This window comes from Salmo salar, chromosome ssa11 (genome assembly GCF_905237065.1).
Source record: "Salmo salar chromosome ssa11, Ssal_v3.1, whole genome shotgun sequence".
Classification (NCBI taxonomy): Eukaryota; Metazoa; Chordata; class Actinopteri; order Salmoniformes; family Salmonidae; genus Salmo; species Salmo salar.
Window position 1 is genome coordinate 31129503 of NC_059452.1, and position 21963 is coordinate 31151465.

Genomic DNA, 21963 nt, shown 5'->3' on the forward strand with positions numbered 1-21963 from the left:
TTATGAAACAGTCTACGATTAACACCTCCCGCTCGCCAACCTCCTTTCCAGCGGCTCTCCTCGAGCGCGTGATGCACTCATTTGCATACGGTGCGATTTGAAATACAATGTAAACAGCTCTTGAACTGAGCAGCTCATCGAATCAGGTCGAGCAGTCCTTGCTGGCTATTCGTATCCTTGGTGGTGTAGGCTAACTGGCATTATTTCAGCTGATGGGCATGGCCCTGCATTCTGATGGAAACGTGGGAGATTCGAAATTACTATTCGTCACATTGCTCCCGCGGAGAACCAACCTGTGGTTTACAAACAGAAATGTAGCCAATTTCCTCGGCTTTGGCTGTCGTTTGCGCGCAGACACGTCATTCAAAGACTCGTCCGTGGCCCGCCCAGCAGCATTTGACTGAAGAGAGCAATGAAGAGTGTGGAGGTATGATAACAGTTTAACTGGACATCAGCAGCAGACTAACATTTTATCACATTGAGTGATACAGTATTCATTCTTTGGTTGCCCAGCCGTTGAGCATTCAGTGCGATATCACATCTGGGCTACCGGAAATACGATGCTCAACCACCGCTGTAGATTGACATTGCTGCTATCCAGGTGTTGGACCAAAGAGGAGGGACGTTGTTGATGTGACATTACATCTATGCTGTGTGCAGTTTTTTGTGGTCCCATACACAGACACAGAGCAAGAAGATGCTGAGCCGTTTCATGAGTGGCAGCATCAGGAATCTGGAACGAGAATACAACTGTACCGTGAGGCTGCTGGATGACTCGGAGTACACCTGCACGATCCAGGTCAGTTCCTGTTTAGCAAGCAGGGAACCTATTATATTGACGCTGTTGCTGTCACCGTTGGTTGCCCCACTGTGGGTAATGTCTCTTTCGTCTGTGTATCTGCTACCTGTGCGCATCACATGACACCTTGATGAAAATAGAGAAAACCGTAATCTGCATTGCGTATTAAATGTGTAAAGATCTAATGTATCTCATCGGGTATTTGATGTCATTCTGCTGGCTGAATTTTGGAAGCATGGCTTCGGTGCACTGCAACTGTCCTGAATCGTTCATCATACAATATTGATCATCTATGGATCATCTATTGATCTATTACACTTTTCATATTTTCTATGTTTGTCTGGGTCTTAGACTGGCCTTGGCCTAGGTAGAGAGTGATAATCAGCATTTTCTATGTTTGTCTGGGTCTTAGCCTGGCCTTGGCCTAGGTAGAGAGTGATAATCAGCATTTTCTATGTTTGTCTGGGTCTTAGACTGGCCTTGGCCTAGGTAGAGAGTGATAATCAGCATCAATAACAGTTTGTGAGTGTGTCTCCTAACCTGGACGCTTAGAGATGTGACAGTTCTCCTTACTATCATATTAGCAATGACAATATGTACAGACCTTCACCATCCACAACATCTCTGGGATCTGACAACAATGGAAAACTATAGCCTACTTTCCAATGTGACAGAAACACTGAATTGAAAGGAAATGGTAGGATTTAACACCAACCATGTAAAGTCTGTAAACAAATGTTGATACCTTTTCAGAGAATCTACAGTATAAGAAGAGGTCAGTCAATCAATCAGCCATTTGCAATCAATCTGCAATCAATCAACATGACCATTTTTTGCATTCTTTGTATCAGAACCTCTGACTTTCTGAGTATTGTAATGACCCTGGCCTTCCTTTTGCTGATCCATGCCTGATCAGGTCCTGAGAGAGACAAAGTATTGAAACACAAGACACATCTCCAGGACACACAATTTAATACTTGTCACAAGTCACATTTGAATCACTCTTAGACCCTTGTTGCTGATGTGCAATTCTCTCACAGAGAGAGGGAAGGGGAGGTAGATGGATAGATGGATAGCCAGCCAGCCAGCCAGCCAGCCAGCCAGCCAGACAGACAGACAGACAGACAGACAGACAGACAGACAGACAGACAGACAGACAGACAGACAGACAGACAGACAGACAGACAGACAGACAGACAGACAGACAGACAGACAGACAGACAGACAGACAGATAGAAGAGAACATGTGAGAGAGTGTATGGGAGAAAGAGAGCTTCAGGTCTTTATATACTGCATTTGGGCATTATTAGTCTGTGTACCTCAACGCTTTAGGGCTGCACTGCTCACAGCCGTACTCAGCTTCTAATGTGCTCTCTGGTTCTATTCAGAATGCATCTCTGGATCTGCTGCTCTCTATTGTTACAGGGTGGTTTGGAACAGGACATATTCAAACCCTTTATGATACTGATTATGGTCGAATGACCAAAGTGCCATCTAGTGGCCTCATGGGTGGAATATTATTAATATTTTTTTCATAATTTCATTAATCAACATTGTTAAAAAAAAATCTGAAAATCCTGTTTCATATGTTAAACGGTTTTGTTATAGTTCAGCCTTCTGTGATGTATATAATGTGTAACATTGGGATGCAAACTCAAAATGATCTGAAATGGTACAGGTATCTTCTTTTTTGTAAGCCTATAACCATGTGTGTTTCAAAGTAGATGTGTTTCAGACTACCAAGAAACACTGTGACCCTGATTTAGCCCACTGCAGTAATTAAATAAACCTTTAAAAAAAGGAGGGAACTCAAGATTTTGAGATGCACTGACTTTGTGGCAAGATGAGCATTTTAACTTCTGATGGTGTTTGGTCTTGCTCACCCTGAAGGAAACTGGAATCACTCCTAGCCAAGTCTTGAAGTGTACTGTATTCCCCCCAAAGCTCTTCTAGTCTTATGGCACATTGCTATTCCTTACTTTTACCCTCTTCAATTCACCTGGAATTCATCAAATCAAATGAAATTTTATTTGTCACATACACATGGTTAGCAGAAGTTAATGCGAGTGTAGCGAAATGCTTGTGCTTCTCGTTCCGACAATGCTGTAATATCTAACAAGTAATCCAACCTAACAATTTCACAACAATTACCTTATACACACAGGTGTAAAGGAATGAATAAGAATATGTACATCAAAAAAAATATGAATTTTTATTTATTTATTTCACCTTTATTGAACCAGGTAGGCAAGTTGAGAACAAGTTCTCATTTACAATTGCGACCTGGCCAAGATAAAGCAAAGCAGGTCGACAACATACAACAACACAGAGTTACACATGGAGTAAAACAAACATACAGTCAATATAGTATAAAAATAAGTCTATATACAAAGTGAGCAAATGAGGTGAGATAAGGGAGGTAAAGGCAAAAAAGGCCATGGTGGCGAAGTAAATACAATATAGCAAGTAAAACACTGGAATGGTAGATTTGCAGTGGAGATAGTGCAAAGTAGAAATAATGGGGGGCAAAGGAGCAAAATAAATAAATAAATAAATACAGTATGGGGATGAGGTAGGTAGATAGATGGGCTGTTTACAGATGGGCTATGTACAGGTGCAGTGATCTGTGAGCTGCTCTTACAGCTGGTGCTTAAAGCTAGTGAGGGAGATAAGTGTTTCCAGTTTTAGTGATTTTCGTTCCAGGAGGAATTGGCTTTGGGGGTGACCAGAGAGATATACCTGCTGGAGCGCGTGCTACAGGTGGGTGCTGCTATGGTGACCAGCGAGCTGAGATAAGGGGGAACTTTACAAGACCTGGTCCAGTGGGATTGGCGACGAGTATGAAGCGAGGGCCAGCCAACGAGAGCGTACAGGTCGCAGTGGTGGGTAGTACATGGGGCTTTGGTGACAAACTGATAGACTGCATCCAATTTATTGAGTAGGGTATTGGAGGCTATTTTGTAAATGACATCGCCGAAGTCGAGGATCGGTAGGATAGTCAGTTTTACGAGGGTATGTTTGGCAGCATGAGTGAAATATGCTTTGTTGCGAAATAGGAAGCCAATTCTAGATTTAACTTTTGATTGGAGATGTTTGATGTGAGTCTGGAAGGAGAGTTTACAGTCTAACCAGACACTTAGGTATTTGTAGTTGTCCACATATTCTAAGTCAGAACCGTCCAGAGTAGTGATGCTGTGATGAGTGATGGTATAGAACGGCATAGGCAAGATGCAGTGGATGGTATAGAGTACAGTATATACATATGAGATGAGTAATGTAGGGTATGTAAACATATAAAAGTGGCATTGTTTAAAGTGGCTAGTGATACATTACATCAAGATGGCAAGATGCAGTAGATGGTATAGAGTACAGTATATACATATGAGATGAGTAATGTAGGGTATGTAAACATTATATGAAGTGGCATTGTTTAAAGTGGCTAGTGATACATTTATTACATCAATTTTTCCATTATTAAAGTGGCTAGAGTTGAGTCAGTATGTTGACAGTAGCCACTCAGTGTTAGTGATGGCTGTTTAACAGTCTGATGGCCTTGAGATAGAAGCTGTTTTTCAGTCTCTCGGTCCCAGCTTTGATGCACCTGTACTGACCTCGCCTTCTGGATGATAGCGGGGTGAACAGGCAGTGGCTCGGATGGTTGTTGTCCTTGATGATCTTTTTGGCCTTCCTGTGACATCGGGTGGTGTAGGTGTCCTGGAGGGCAGGTAGTTTGCCCCCGGTGATGCGTTGTGCAGACCTCACTACCCTCTGGAGAATCTTACGGTTATGGGCAGAGCAGTTGCCGTACCAGGCGGTGATACAGCCCGACAGGATGCTCTCGACTGTGCATCTGTAAAAGTTTGTGAGTGTTTTAGGTGACAAACCGAATTTCTTCAGCCTCCTGAGGTTGAAGAGGCGCTGCTGCGCCTTCTTCACCACGCTGTCTGTGTGGGTGGACCATTTCAGTTTGTCCGTGATGTGTACGCTGAGGAACTTAAAACTTTCTACCCTCTCCACTACTGTCCCGTCAATGTAGATAGGGGGGTGCTCCCTCTGCTGTTTCCTGAAGTCCACGATCATCTCCTTTGTTTTGTTGACGTTGAGTGTGAGGTTATTTTCCTGACACCACACTCCGAGGGCCTTCACCTCCTCCCTGTAGGCTGTCTCGTCGTTGTTGGTAATCAAGTCTACCACTGTAGTGTCGTCTGCAAACTTGATGATTGAGTTGGAGGCGTGCATGGCCACGCAGTCGTGGGTGAACAGGGAGTACAGGAGAGGGCTGAGAACGCACCATTGTGGGGCCCCAGTGTTGAGGATCAGCGGGGTGGAGATGTTGTTACCTACCCTCACCACCTGGGGGGCGGCCCGTCAGGAAGTCCAGGACCCAGTTGCACAGGGCGGGGTCGAGACCCAGGGTCTCGAGCTTAATGACGAGTTTGGAGGGTACTATGGTGTTAAATGCTGAGCTGTAGTCGATGAACAGCATTCTCACATAGGTATTCCTCTTGTCCAGATGGGTTAGGGCAGTGTGCAGTGTGATTGCGATTGCGTCGTCTGTGGACCTATTGGGGCGGTAAGCAAATTGGAGTGGGTCTAGGATGACAGGTAGGGTAGAGGTGACATGATCCTTGACTAGTCTCTCAAAGCACTTCATGATGACGGAAGTGAGTGCTACGGGGCGGTAGTCATTTAGCTCAGTTACCTTGGCTTTCTTGGGAACTGGAACAATGGTGGCCATCTTGAAGCATGTGGCGACAGCAGACTGGGATAGGGAGCGATTGAATATATCCGTAAACACACCAGCCAGCTGGTCTGCGCATGCTCTGAGTACGCGGCTGGGGATGCCGTCTGGGCCTGCAGCCTTGCGAGGATTGACACGTTTAAATGTTTTGCTCACGTTGGCTGCAGTGAAAGAGAGCCCACAGGTTTTGGTAGTGGGCCTTGTCAGTGGCACTGTATTGTCCTCAAAGCGAGCAAAGAAGTTGTTTAGTCTGTCTGGGAGCAAGACATCCTGGTCCGCAATGGGGCTGGTTTTCCTTTTGTAGTCCGTGATTGACTGTAGACCCTGCCACATACCTCTCATGTCTGAGCCGTTGAATTGCGACTCCACTTTGTCTCTGTACTGACGCTTAGCTTGTTTGATTGCCTTGTGGAGGGAATAGCTACACTGTTTGTATTCGGTCATGTTTCCGGTCACATACAAGTTTAAAAAATAAACATAAACACAAAAAGTACATTTATTAATTACTTTAGACAGGAGCTTGAATTAAATATGTCTCTGTCTTTCATGGAACGTTATTGATCCAGATGAGCAGAGAAGTCCTCTCCTCCTGATCAGTATGGGTGACTGAGGCACTGGCACAGAGGCAGTGGTGGTGTCCCAAATGGCACCCTATGTAGTGCACTATATTGGACCAGGGTGCATAGGAGTCTGGTCAAAAGTAGGGTGCCATTTGGGACGTCCACAGTCTACAGGCCTCAGTCAAGATGCTGCATTCTGTGGTGCACTAATGAAATCACCACCGTTCCCTGGAAGTCTAATGCAGGACTTGGATGGAGTTCTGATTTTGTCTTGTAAATGCATTATTGAAATAGACTTCCGCTGCTTTCGTCTAAGTGGGCGTTGTTAAGTTATGTTGTTTACTGCCTGGCGTGTTGCCTGTGGTTTGTTAAACTTTTACTGCAGTGGGCTAAATCAGGTTCACACACAGTGATTCTAGGTAGTCTTAAACACATCTACCCTGAAACAAAAGTATACACTTCACACACATGGTTATGGGCTTAAAAAAACAAGACACCTGTACCATGTCAGATATACAGTTGAAATGCATTACATTCTGAGTTTGCATCCCAATATTACACTTGATATACATTACAGAAGATTGAAATATAACAAAACAGTTTGACATAGAAACACCGGAATTCGGTCAGTTTAATTTTTAAAATTTTTAATAATGATTAAATTAGGAAAAATATGAATAACATTTCACCCATGAGGCCAAAGAGGGTGCTTTTGGTCATTGACTGCAGGAAAGGGCTAGGCAGCTTTGTTTTTGGAGCCTACATTCAGATAGAGAAGCCTATTGTAGATGTCAAGTTCGCTTTTCTTTCTTCTCATGCCTATACCATACAGTTTGATCATAATTATGTCCCTATTGTCAAAATACAAGCAGACCGTTGAAATTTAACAAACATTATCTAAACAAAGATGATCTAAAATTATCGAAGCATTTTCTTCATTATTATACAATTCTCGTCTTTTGATCATATTAGCACATTTAGTTGTTGAGTCCCACTTTAAACGAAGTACGACTTTAAGGCTTTTAATAGCATACATAAAGGCTTCGTAAGCACTGCAAAAATGCTTCACAAATAATCTATAAGCGTATATCATGCTCTATAAAGGGTGACATAACCATTCCCACTGTAGGGTCAATTGCCAAATGTGACACAATGCACTATGTATGTTTATACACCATTTATAGAGTATGACATACACTTATAGATTCTTTGTGAAGCATTTATGTTGTGCTTATAAAGTATGCTATATAAAGTCTTTATAAATTGTACTTTGTTTAAAGTTGGACTGTCATATGTGCATTTGTTACTGTACATGAACATGTTATTACCAAAATGACTTCTTAAAACTGCATGTGGGTTAATCCCCAATCATTCCCAGTCAAAATAATCTCTCCTAGATGCAATACCAAATAAATCCTGGAACTGAAATTCCACCTAGAGTGAACATTACATCACATGAGAGAGAGAGGGTTCCAAGTGGGATCATTTCACCCCATGATTATCCTGGGACTGGGATTGCTGTTCCCCTATTTATATGTATTTCTAACTGCTGGCTCAGGCTTAATAGAACCTAGAATAGAAGTAAGATGTGATTTAGACAGCTACAGCTCTGCTTATCAGTCCCTCTAGCTACAGGCCTACTCTATGCTGCCAGGCCTGGGTTCAAATAGTATTTGTTGTCTTTCAAATACTTCAGCTGTGCTTATTTTAATATGCCTGGTGCAATAGAACTAATGGAACCGTACAGTAAAGGCAAACAGACTCAAGCAAACGCTCACAAATACTATTTGAACCAGTCCTGACGCCACAGAGCTGAATCTACCCAACGCATGTCACTTTGATTCGAAGGCCCCCTGCAACAACATGGTTCATCCATAATGTAGAGGAATAGTGAGAAAAATCCTCCAAGGCTTTGGTGCTCTCTCAGATTAGGATGATTTGCGGTCATGACAGTAATAACCATGATTCTAATGATGTCACTGGATACATCCCAAATGTCACCCTATTCCCTATTTAGTGCCCTACTTTTGATCAGGGCTTTATGGGGCTATGGTCAAAAGTAGTGCACTTCATAGGGAATAGGGTGCCATTTAGGATGCAGACACTGACTGCTTCAGCTTGTCCCTTTGATTGCTTCTCTTTCAGCAATTAAAAAAAAATCTCTGATGCCAAATTTCAGAATTGAAACATTTGCATCCTTGTCACTGACAGCTTGAAATGGTGCTGTTTTTTACTACTACAACGTGGAGAGACTGGTAGGATTGTCGAGCGTCTGCCGGCGAGACTACTTACCACCTCTGAACAGAGTGGCGGCCGTAATTTGCAAACCAAGTGCAAAGCGATTCTACATGTAGAAACGGGCGAAAATGATGGTCATTCTGGTCAGTCGCCAACGGTGGGTGGTCCCTATATCCCACCGCTCTGACAGCAAGCGAACGGTGAACTGTGCAGACCGACAATTGGTCTGGTGAGTTTTCTCCTTTACTTTTACTAACTACTCACCATGACAACTGATAAACCCAACATGCATCTCTCTAGTACTTGGTTAAGCTGCATGCATCTGAGCTGCTGTGCCCTAACCCATTCCTGGAGTCAGTGCTGTACAGCTGTTAAGATACGGTATACTCCATAGCAGTTTGACAGAACAAAACAAACTTCTCTGGTTGAGTGCCAACTTCAGGCAGGCGTTGCGTGAAACCTTACACCTCCATATTTAGCCAGCAGCACCAGAAGTGGACCTTTAACCACACCAGTCCCAGGTGACCTGTAGAGTGTCGGATAAGAAGCACAGAAATATTTTGATATGGTATTTACTTCCATGGAAATATTTTGATATGGTATTTACTTCCATGGTAAAATTGCAGTTACACACTAATAGCCTATGAATTGTTTGTTTATTTGGGTCGTGAATTAGTTACTAGTTGTTTTGAATTATACTAAGTCATTACCAGACAATACACATTAATACCACATCATGTCCTATTACATATCAGGAACATACCAGAGCATACATGACTGGTTATAAAGTACAATGTTCTGCCTTACTGGGACATAAGCACAGTTCTGTTGCTCACAAACCTTGATAGATAAACACCTTTCTCTGCAGCTTAGTGAACATGAACCTAGTCGCTGTCAGACAGACATTCCAGCCACAGTGTGCCTGCTTGCAGAGCGGACTGACAGGCTGCTTCCGTCAGCAGTGAGGCAGTGATGACGAAGCTGTCTCTGACTGTGTGTTTGGGGTTCAAGCGGCTCTACTGTTGCTGTGCCGACCCACGACAATAAATAATACAAATGTGTGCCAGGAGTGAGTATTCCATGGAGCGTTTCACCTCTACCTCAGACTGCTACGATTGCAGGCATCACAGCACACATGTTTTTGGGGCTGTTTATACACACAAAAATATAGTCTTTTAGCTCACTTTGCAACCGCTGCATGCTCCCTCTCTCCTCAGCCAGTGATGATGTCACTGGGGTAGCTCAGGACTCTGCAGCAGTACCTGCAGGATCCACAGTCAGCACAGGAGCAATGAAGATTCCCGCTGTAGTCACTCTCAGTATAGAGTATATTCTCTCAGTGTACGTAGTCATCCTATATGGAGCAGTATTAGGATGCCCCAATCTGTCCAGAGAAATGAAGAGATACAGATGGATTTATCATGAATTACTTTCAATTAATAACTTCCCTCAAGAAAGATTAGATACGTAAAATGTAATGTCTTGGCATAGTATAATTAAGCAATAAGGCATGGGGGGGTGTGGTATATGTCCAATATACCACGGCTAAGGGCTGTTCTTACGCACAACGCAATGTGGAGTGCCTGGATACAGCCCCTAGCCGTGGTATATTGGCCATATATCACAAACCCCCGAGTTGCCTTATTGCTATTATAAACTGGTTACCAATGTAATTAGAGCAGTAAGAATACATATTTTGTCATACCCATGGTATACGGTCTGATATACCACGGCTTTCAGCCATTCAGGGCTCGAACCACCCAGTTTATAATAGTACTGTATCTTACTCCTAATCCTTTCCTTCTACCTAGTCTTTTCTGGCCAATAATTCTTCCCATCATTACTTACCTAGCTACAGTCTGCAACTCTTGATCTGACATTTCTAATGCCTCTAAGCTTGTAATCTACCTGAGTGGCAGATCTTGTAACACAATCAAGTTCAACAGGGTTTAGTGAGTGACTGAGTGTGTCGGGAAATACAGAGGGAAAGAGAAAATAGAAAGACAAAACAATCCCAATAGTTTGAGGTGCATGGAAGTGTCCACTGAGTCCACTCAGACGAGTCTTTAGCCTAGGAGCTGTAACGTTTAGCTGGTGCATCATATTGTTAGGAATTTCATATTGTTTCCCAGGTATTTATTCCCAGGTAATGCCAAAGTGTCATATTTGTACCCATGTCACCCTAGAGATCTTTACCCTCTTTCTCCCAGCTCCAGTCTCCTTCCTGCAAGTTCCTAGCTGGTATCTGAACCTCTGAGCTCCACAGAATCCATTCTTTGTTCCCCTGGCTCTCTCGCTCTCTCTCTCACACCCCTTTCTCTCTTCCCCTTCTCTCGCTTTCTCTCTCTCCTCTCCCTTCAGCACTGCGGCTCTCTCTGTAGATTAATGAGACAGCAGCCCAGAGAGAACCTGACACCACAGTACAGTATAGACTACAGTATATACATGACACAGCAGTGAAGGCTCTGTATTGTACAGTATAGACATGACACAGCAGTGAAGGCTCTGTACTGTACAGTATATACATGACAGAGCAGTGAAGGCTCTGTATTGTACAGTATAGACATGACACAGCAGTGAAGGCTCTGTACTGTACAGTATATACATGACACAGCAGTGAAGGCTCTGTACCGTTCAGTATATACATGACACAGCAGTGAAGGCTCTGTACTGTACAGTATATACATGACACAGCAGTGAAGGCTCTGTACTGTACAGTATATACATGACACAGCAGTGAAGGCTCTGTACCGTTCAGTATATACATGACACAGCAGTGAAGGCTCTGTACTGTACAGTATATACATGACACAGCAGTGAAGGTTCTGTACTGTACAGTATATACATGACACAGCAGTGAAGGCTCTGTACCGTTCAGTATATACATGACACAGCAGTGAAGGCTCTGTACTGTACAGTATAGACATGACACAGCAGTGAAGGCTCTGTATTGTACAGTATATACATGACACAGCAGTGAAGGCTCTGTACCGTTCAGTATATACATGACACAGCAGTGAAGGCTCTGTAGTGTACAGTATATACATGACACAGCAGTGAAGGCTCTGTACTGTACAGTATATACATGACACAGCAGTGAAGGCTCTGTACCGTTCAGTATATACATGACACAGCAGTGAAGGCTCTGTACTGTACAGTATATACATGACACAGCAGTGAAGGCTCTGTATTGTACAGTATATACATGACACAGCAGTGAAGGATCTGTACCGTTCAGTATATACATGACACAGCAGTGAAGGCTCTGTATTGTACAGTATATACATGACACAGCAGTGAAGGCTCTGTACCGTTCAGTATATACATGACACAGCAGTGAAGGCTCTGTACTGTACAGTATATACATGACACAGCAGTGAAGGTTCTGTACTGTACAGTATATACATGACACAGCAGTGAAGGCTCTGTACTGTACAGTATATACATGACACAGCAGTGAAGGCTCTGTACCGTTCAGTATATACATGACACAGCAGTGAAGGCTCTGTACTGTACAGTATATACATGACACAGCAGTGAAGGCTCTGTACTGTACAGTATATACATGACACAGCAGTGAAGGATCTGTACCGTACAGTATATACATGACACAGCAGTGAAGGCTCTGTACTGTACAGTATATACATGACACAGCAGTGAAGGCTCTGTATTGTACAGTATATACATGACAGAGCAGTGAAGGCTCTGTACTGTGCAGTATATACACTTATTGGCCAGTTTATTAGTTACACCCCCCGTTCACGAAAATGGATGGCTCCTACAGACAGTGAGTCACATGGCCTTGGCTTGCTATATAAAGCAGGCAGATAGGCATTGAGGCATTCAATTACTGTTTGATTGAAAGTTAGAATGGGCAAAACGAGTGACCTAAGATCGAGTATCTCAGAAATGGCCGCCCTCCTGGGGCTTTTCACTCACAACAGTGTCTAGGGTTTGCCAAGAATGGTGCGACAAACAAAACACATCCAGTCAGCGGCCGTCATGTGGGAGAAACAGCTCGTTGATGAGAGAGGTCGAAGGAGAATGGCAAGAATCGTGCAAGCTAACAGGCGTTCCACAAACAGGCAAATAACAGCGCAGTACAACAGTGGTCTGCAGAACGGCATCTCAGAACACACAACTCGTTAGTCCTTGTCACAGATGGTTATTGCAGCAGACGACCACACTGGGTTTCACTCCTATCAGCTAAAAACAAGAAGAAGAGGCTCCAGTGGGCACACGACCACCAACACTGGACAACTGAGGAGTGGAAACACATTACCTGGTCTGACGAAGCCCGGTTCCTGTTGGGTCATGCTGATGGCAGTCAGGATTTGGACCCATCCTGCCTGGTGTCAACAGTACAGGCTGGTGGTGATGGTGTACTGGTGTGGGGAAGGTTTTCCTGGCACACGTTAAGTCCCTTGATACCAATTGAGAACCGATTGAACGCCACACCATATCTGAACATTGTTGCGGACCAAACCCAGCAGAGGATCTTTGGGATGAGATGGAAAAGGCTGTTTCCCGACACACTCAGTCACTCACTAAACACAGATGCATAAATGCATGCATGAATGTACCGCCTTCTAATCTGCAGCAACTGCGTGATGCCACCGTGTCAGCATGGACCAACATCCCTGTGGGATGTGTCCGACACCTTTTCAAATCCACTCCCGAAGAATTCAGGCTGGGGGTCCGATCCGGTACTAGATGGTTGTACCTAATAAACTGTCACTGAGTGTACATGACGCAGCAGAACATGCACTGTATCACTGTATGACTAAAGCACAGGCAGTAGTGTAGCTGGTGTGCAGAAGAGGAAGCTGATTGTGTGTACATACTGTGCTGTATCTCTGTGTAGATGTGTGTATTTATCTAGTACGTCTCTGCAGGTCATTCCCTATGGGGTTCGCGTTTGCGACGAGCACATCCAGCATGGACTGTCTTTGTGCTGTGTGCTGCTATGGGTGCAGTAGTGCCTGTCTCTCCTCTCCTCAGACCACTGTGGAGCAGTGACCCAGAAGACCTGGCCTCCCTCTATGATTGCTGTGTCTCAGGCCTGGCCAGGACCAAACAGATGGCCTGTGTTTGTCCCTGTACTGTTCCTAGCCATCCTCATCACTGACACTTGCCCATTGTACTAATCCATCACTAACACTGTGTGTCATAGAGGCCTAATGAGCTGGCTCAGAGTAGAGTACACACACTCAAGCACAGATTCACGCACACACACACATGCATAAATGCATGCACACACAAGCGCGCATGCACGCAAGCACACACACACACACACACCACACACACATACACACCACTCACAGGTGGTCGAGTCGTGCCAAGCCAAAAAGTTCACACGTGAACCAAAGCAAAGTGAACTGAGCAGTAGTAATGAATCTGGCTGAGGAGTGCGGAGGTCTATCAGTGTAATCAAAACAGTTTAATGATCCAGTATCCCAGCTTTTATGCACCGCCTCGTGTGTATCCTGCTCCCTGCACATTACATTAACCCGTTTAAATGTTATTGCTGAAAAGTAATTCTCAGCCTTTGTCGTACTGGGAATCAAGCAGGAGATTATGAAGTCTGTTTTGTCTCCTGGATTACAGAACCAATGCATGTCTGTCTGCGAAACTGGGAAACTGAGAAATGAATGTGGCCGAATGTTATGAATTTCTTCTAGATGTCTCTCTCTCTCTCTCTCTCTCTCTCTCTCTCTCTCTCTCTCTCTATCTCTCCCTCCTTCAGACATCTATCACTTCCATCTGTCCCTTCTCGTCTTCATTTGGCAGTGAGTAATAGCTAGGCAGCTCTTCATTGATTTGTCTGGACAGTTCAGATCATCTACCTAGACAGATGTAGGATCTTCATTTGAGCCAGTTTGCTATAGCTGTAAAATAATCCTACAGCAACAGGAAATGTGAATTATTATGTGGATTAGAATTAATGGAGATTTTTTTGTAGGTGTTGATACATTTTTCGTTAAGTCTGACATCGAATACACTACAAGTTAACATTTCCTGCTGTTTCTAAGTCAGTTATTTTGTCAGAATTTCCCATATTCCAAAGAGATGACTGCCTGAGTCATAGTTTTTTGTATGAAGGAAGAGCAACCACTGACTATAAACCTACACCATTTGATCATGGCATTGAAGAGACAGATCAAACCAGACACAATTCCACAAGTGTTAATCCACCGTGTGTAGCAGTACACCTCTAGAGAATTCATCAGTACAGCCTCTCAAGATGGGTTTATAGCTGGAGGAGAAGACGCTTTAGTTGTGCAGGCTAGCTGCTTGTCTATGCATTGGGGAACCTAAACAAGTTTTCTGAATATGATAGAGGCACCATATTCCCTATATAGTGTATAACTTTTGACCAGAACCCTATGGTAGTGCACTATAAAGGGAATAGGGTGCCATTTGGGGCGCAGACCAGAGCCTGTGAGCGGAGTTGAGCGGTTGGAAATCCCCCTCATGGAGCGTCCAGGGCTCATCGTCCTTTCCAACAGCTCCGCTAAAAACCGCTCTGCACTCATAGGAAGAAAAACTGCCGCTCCAAATTCACTCCATTTATAAAAAAAAAATGTAACCTTTATTTAGGGAGTCAGACAGGGAGCCAGACAGGGAGCCAGACAGGGAGCCAGACAGGGAGCCAGACAGGGAGCCAGACAGGGAGCCAGACAGGGAGTCAGACAGGGAGCCAGACAGGGAGCCAGACAGGGAGCCAGACAGGGAGCCAGACAGGGAGTCAGACAGGGAGCCAGACAGGGAGCCAGACAGGGAGCCAGACAGGGAGCCAGACAGGGAGTCAGACAGGGAGTCAGACAGGGAGCCAGACAGGGAGCCAGACAGGGAGCCAGACAGGGAGCCAGAGAAGTAATGCAAATTAATTATGTAGGCTATATTATTTCTATTATTTTAAGGCTATAGCCTACAAAGAAATACATTGTCAAACATTTGCGAGTGCGACACAATAGACTGGTAGGGACATAAAGAACTCAGCATTTACATTTTGTGGTATTAAATCAGTATAGTCTGTAAATTGTGCATATAGGCTATGACTTACTTAGAATTATATACAAATTAAATGAAATATGACTAATTAGTGCCTTTTGAATTCATTTTTAGAATTCATTTTTCATTTTTCAGAAACACGAGTTTGGCCAGTCTGTGCCTTCAGGATCACACGATGGTGCCTGGAGAGCAGGCCAGCATCGGAGAATAAGCTCTCCACACTTGCAGAGCCACTGGAGATGCTAAACACCCTTTTGGCCACTGATGCCAGGCTGGGCAGAGATGCAGAGTTTTTTTAAAATTATTATTCTATAGGTAGGCCTAAAGGTTTTTAGGCAAAATAACCCAATCAAAACGGAAAGCTCCTTGAACAAGGGAATATGCCAGGCCTATTGGGCCAAATTAAATAATTCTATAGATAATAGAACAAAAATGAATGAAACGTTTAAGAGACCTGATTTTTGGTTTATAAATACTTTGCCACAATGACACACGTAGTTATCTATCCACCTCGTTGCTTTCTTTTAGCATGTGCAATGTAGTAAGTAAAGTACACCATCATGCTTTTCAGATTCCACAATGATTCTTTAGTTATGGACACTACTATGGACACTCTCTTGCTCTTGGTCCTCATCTTTGTAAGTCACCTTGATTTAGTTTCTTTATGAAAATATTTAGCGAACTCCATGACAGTAGCTAAATAAAGGGGCTATAGCAGCACACAAGTACACTACAAATGCATGCTGGGCCGGGCATGCCCTGAGGTCGAAGTGAGCTCTACTGGAGAAATATTGGAGCATTTGGGAATCTCGCTCCACGCTCCAGTCATATTGGGCACGCTCCGCTCCAGCTCCGCTCCTCGCGCCAGCTCCGCTCCTCGCTCCATCTCCGCTCCTCGCGCCAGCTCCGCTCCACTCACTACTCTGGCTCAGACATAGAGTATGCCATCCTTCCTTTCTTCTTTCATGATGAACTTGAAAGGAGTGACAATGCTTATTTAAGAGTGCTGCAGTTCTCCCTCTGTAGAGGACATCATCTTTGAAATTGGAGGGAGGGAGGGAGGGAGGGAGGGAGGGAGGGAGGGAGGGAGGGAGGGAGATTTTCTTCAGACAGATGATTGTGTGAAAAGCAGTGAACTTGAACATTGTTTTGTTGCAGTTTGCTGAGGACTTTTTGTTTAATTCATGGAATCCCATTAAGTCGTCTCTTCCTTTTGATAGTCAATCTGCATATTAATGTTTTCACTGAGGTGCTCATACTTGTTATGGTGCGTACGTGTGTGTGCAGCACAGTACCTGTATATATGTATATATGTGTGTGTGTGTGGTTATTTGTGTATCTGTGTGTGTGTGTCCAAGGGTGTTGCATGTGTTCAGCCACTCTGAATGATAATAAATGCCATTTAGCAAACACTTTTATCCAAAGTGACTTAGTCATGCATGCATACATTTTAAATATGGGTGGTCCCAGGAATCAAACCCACTACCCTGGCATTACAAGCATCATGCTCCACCAACTGAGCTACAAAGGAATGTGTCTTGTCCTGTAAAGGAAAGAGCGAGAGGATCAGTATGATTGCTGTGCTGCCCTATAGAGGTGCACACTCTGCACATTAGCTCTGCACATTACTGACAGCACTATTAACTCATCCTCTCAGTGGGCTTGGTGCTATAGGAAGTTGAACACAGCATAAGGAGGGAGAGAGAGAGGAAAAATACAGATTGGGGGATGGAGAGGGGACTATAATAGCAAGAGAGGGGGGGTAGAATGAGACAGAGGGAAAGATGAAATTTTACACCAAGACGGCCTGTACATGTTAGCTGTACTGACTATGCCAATGTTGACTGGCACTGGCCCCTTCCTCTTGGCATCCCTGTATAGGATGCATGTCTGTGTCCTGCAGTCACTGTGGATGGCTGGCAGGTTAGTCTGGTGTGAATCCCAAATAACACTCTATTCCCTATGGGCCCAGGTTAAGACATAGGGAATAGAGAAGTATTTGGGATGCAGCCCAGGACTCTGGAGGATACCCAACAACCCAATATCCCACCGGCCTCTCCTCTGACTGTCCTCTCCATAGCCTATAAGGGCTTAGGGCCTAAGCCACTGGTGGAGGAGGTGAAAAACACACAGGCTGCATGTAGACTAAGGCATGGGGGATAGTGCGGCGTGATAGAGGCCAGGGGTACTTAAGTACTATTTGAGAAGGTCCGGTCACACACATTTCCTAGGTGGCAAAGGTCCAGATGGATAATATCATTTATCAGCATAGTAACAAACCCCCACCTCACAACCCATGTGACCTCAAACTGTTCACACCCCTCTTGTTGGCGGATAGACAATTTGGAGTTTTAAAGCTAATTTCCTCCAATTCTATGCATTCTTCAATGTCTTGTGTGTTTACGGTACCAAGGGTCGAAGTCTGACCGAGTAAAAAATAAGTATAATTATTATAATTTTTTGGGGGGGCCTACGGTCCATATTGACCCCGTTCTGGTTCCGGATTCGGTCCGCGAACCACCAGTTGAGTATGTAGGATATAGGCTAATGTACTGAGGGTGTTTCCACACAATCACGCTAATTACATGTGTTACTGTGCCTCTGCTATTGATGATGGGAGATAGTGTTACTATAAGCACAGATGTGTGATCTAGTTATGTTAATGTTATGGGAAATAAGGGAACCACATTCTCCTTTTCCTCACCAATTAATGTTGTGTGCGTAAGCGCGTATCTGTGTGTGTGTTTGTGTTGTTATTGTTGTTGTCCTCTCTTGTCTGTAGTCTCTTGGGGATCTTGTGCCTGCCTGGCTGGCTGCCTGGCTGACTGCCTGGCTGCACTGTAATGGGGACTAAGGCTGTGCTGAGATTCAGACACTCTGCTAGAGCCAACATCTGCTCAGCAGCCAATAGCATAGTCTCCCTGCCTGACAAATACCCTCAGCAATATATAGTGTTCAATTAGTATTTGGTAGCATTGCCTTTCAATTGTTTAACTTGGGTCAAATGTTTTGGGTAGCCTTCCACAAGCTTCCCACAATAAGTTTGGTGAATTTTGGCCCATTCCTCCTGACAGAGCTGGTGTAATTGATTCAGGTTTGTAGGCCTCCTTGCTCGCACACGCTTTTTTCAGTTCTGCCCACAAATTTACTATAGGATTGAGGTCAGGGCTTTGTGATGGCCACTCCAATATCTTGGCTTTGTTGTCCTTAAAGCCATTTTGCCACAACTTTGGAAGTATGCTTGGGGTCATTGTCCATTTGGAAGACCCATTTGCGACCAAGCTTTAACTTCCTGACTGATGTCTTGAGATGTTGCTTCAATATATCCACATCATTTTCCTTCCCTCATGATTCCATCTATTTTGTGAAGTGCACCAGTCCCTCCTGCAGCAAAGCACCCCCACAACATGATGCTGCCACCCTCGTGCTTCACGGTTGGGATGGTGTTCTTCGTCTTGCAAGCCTCCCCCTTTTTCCTCCAAACATAACAATGGTCATTATTGTCAAACAGTTCTATTTTTGTTTCATCAGACCAGAGGACATTTCTCCAAAAAGTATGATCTTTGTCCCCATGTGCAGTTGCAAACCGTAGTCTGTCTTTTTTATGGTGGTTTTGGAGCAGCGGCTTCTTCCTTGCTGAGCGGCCTTTCAGGTTATGTCGATACAGGACTCGTTTTACTGTGGATATAGATACTTTTGTACCTGTTTCCTCCAGCATCTTCACAAGGTCCTTTGCTGTTGTTCTGGGATTGACTTGCACTTTTCGCACCAAAGTACGTTCATCTCTAGGAGACAGAAGGCATCTCCTTCCTGAGTGGTATGACGGCTGCGTGGTCCCATGGTGTTTATCCTTGTGTACTATTGTTTGTACAGATGAATGTGGTACCTTCAGGCATTTGGAAATTGCTCCCGAGGATGGACCAGACTTGTGGAGGTCTTCAATTTATTTTCTGAGGTCTTGGCTGATTTTTCTTTATTTTCCCATGATGTCAAGCAAAGAGGCACTGAGTTTGAAGGTAGGCCTTGAAATACATCCACAGGTACACCTCCAATTGACTCAAATGATCAATTAGCCTATCAGAAGCTTCTAAAGCCATGATACCGTTTTCAGGAATTTTCCAAGCTGTTTAAAGGTGCAATCAACTTAGTGTATGTTAACTTCTGACCCACTGGAATTGTGATACAGTGAATTATTGGTGAAATAATCTGTCTGTAAACAATTGTTGGAAAAATTACTTGTGTCATGCACAAAGTAGATGTCCTAACAGACTTGCCAAAACTATAGTTTGTTAACAACAAATTTGTGGAGTGTTTGAAAAACGAGTTTTAATGACTCCAACCTAAGTGTATGTAAACTTCCGACTTCAACTGTATATATATATGTGCTTGTTGTTTATTAACTCATATTCAGCAATTATTCTCTCTCATAAATGTCCTCCCAGAATGTTGATGTTTGGTTACTACTAGTTTGACTTTTGTTACAAAGCCTACTACTGTTATATTCCCCTCAAGGAATAACTGAATGTTGTGAAATCTTGACGTAAATGCTATGTGTATATAATATCACAGAGATAGAGGCTGTTCTTTAAAACGGACCGGCTTCATGTCCTTTTAGATCTGGCCTAGAGGATGTATCTCCAAACTCTCCCCCATCTTCAAGCTACACCAGCGTTGCCAACTGAGGTCTCTAAAGAAAGTATAGGCTGAAAGCGACACTTCGGATTTTGGCAAAGAAGTCCTTTATCTACTTCTCCAGAGTCAGATGAACTCGTGCATACCATTTTTATCTCTATGTGCAGTTTGAAGTATGTTGCTAAGTAGCGTTTGCACAATTACTGGGCGTCTATGGCATGCTAGCTGTTACCATAGACATCCAGCCATTGTGCTAACCCTAGTAAGCTTTGGCTTGCGAATCTACCTCTAACTAACTTCATACTGGACGCAGAGACATACAAATAGAATCTACAAGTTCATCTGACTCTGGGGAAGTAGATAAAGGGCATTGCCAAAATCCTGAAGTATCCTTTTAAAGCATTGTTACAAGCCACTCTCAATCATTTTGGCCGTCTCCCTTTCCAGTTCTCTGCTGCCAATGACTGGAATGAACTACAAAAATCTCTGAAACTGGAAACACTTATCTCCCTCACTAGCTTTAAGCACCAGCTGTCAGATCAGCTCACAGATCACTGCACCTGTACATAGCCCATCTATAATTTAGCCCAAACAACTACCTCTTCCCCTACTGTATTTATTTATTTTATTTAGCTCCTTTGCACCCCATTAACTCTATTTCTACTTTGCACTTTCTTCTACTACAAATCTACCATTCCAGTGTTTTACTTGCTATATTGTATTTACTTTGCCACCATGGACTTTTTTTTGCCTTTACCTCCCTTATCTCAACTCATTTGCTCACATTGTACATAGACTTATTTTTCTACTGTATTATTGACTGTATATTTGTTTTACTCCATGTGTAACTCTGTGTTGTTGTATGTTGTCAAACTGCTTTGCTTTATCTTGGCCAGGTCGCAATTGTAAATGAGAACTTGTTCTCAACTTGCCTACCTGGTTAAATAAAGGTGATATAAATAAATAAATAAAAACATTTAGTTTCCACACTGTTGTTGTTATATAAAATAATGAGTGATAGAGTTCAGTCAAAACGGCTCATCTGGTCTGCAGCCTCATGCTGTATTTTGACATCCTTCTTTTAAATTGTGTTTCTACCTTGTCAGCTGGAGCACCTCCTGCTAGCTCAATCTAGACTGAAGTGAATAGAGAGTGCCATACGACAGCAAAGGCACAATAACCACCTGGGAGTTTCCTGAGAAGAAGCTAGAACTCTGCTCTTCAATCTGTTCAGCTCGCTATGGAGAGAGACAGAGAGAGAGAGAGAGAGAGAGAGAGGCTCGCTGTTGAAAGGGGGATAGAGATTGCAAGCGAGAAAGTGCTAAATAGAAGCTAAAACGCTGCTCTTCCACTGTTCAGCTCTCTGTGGGGATTTAACAGAGCTCTGCTGGGAATAGTTGAAAGTCAGTTTGCCATCTGGATTGAAATAAATTGCATACTGAATCAATGTTTTTACACAGCGCTGTAGCTAGGGAGAATGTGTTGAACTGCTTGAGTGCTTTTGTTGAATCATGGACACTAGTATTTGACCCAGGTGGGTGGAAAGCATGAGTTTGAATTGAAGAACAGCACTTCAGCCATAGAAAGTTTTAATGTTTCGTTTTGGGTAGTCTTAATGTTACAAATTCTATGTCTTTGGCTTTTATGCCTCAACAATAAGTGACAAATGTATGTGATCATCACATTACTACACTCAATACACATCACAAAGTACTATAGATATACTGTGCATTCGTTCTTGACTCCAAAACTGCTCTATTCTCCCACAAATGGGATTCATTAGTAAGCCAGCAATGTGTGTTCTGACATTTAACACATAAAGGTATTTGTATTTGTCTTTCGGCTGGCCATTTTGCACCCTACCGGTACTCTCCGTACATTTTCTTCTGTTGTCTTGGTATTCCGCTCAGGCCTCGCGTTTTGTTCGGCTGCCTGGTTCAGTTCTATTTTTACCTTTTCTATATATCTCAGCCAGTGTG

General features: G+C 43.6%; 1 protein-coding gene across 1 annotated transcript in view; it reads left to right on the plus strand.

The window, feature by feature from the left end:
- Positions 1-21963, plus strand: part of LOC106594991 (FERM domain-containing protein 5) — a 120511-nt gene continuing 98548 nt past the window's right edge. The window contains exon 1 of the mRNA XM_045689335.1: positions 1-799. Within this exon, the coding sequence (XP_045545291.1) occupies positions 698-799 (102 nt within the window). The 5' untranslated portion in view covers positions 1-697. The remainder of the gene's footprint in view (positions 800-21963) is intronic.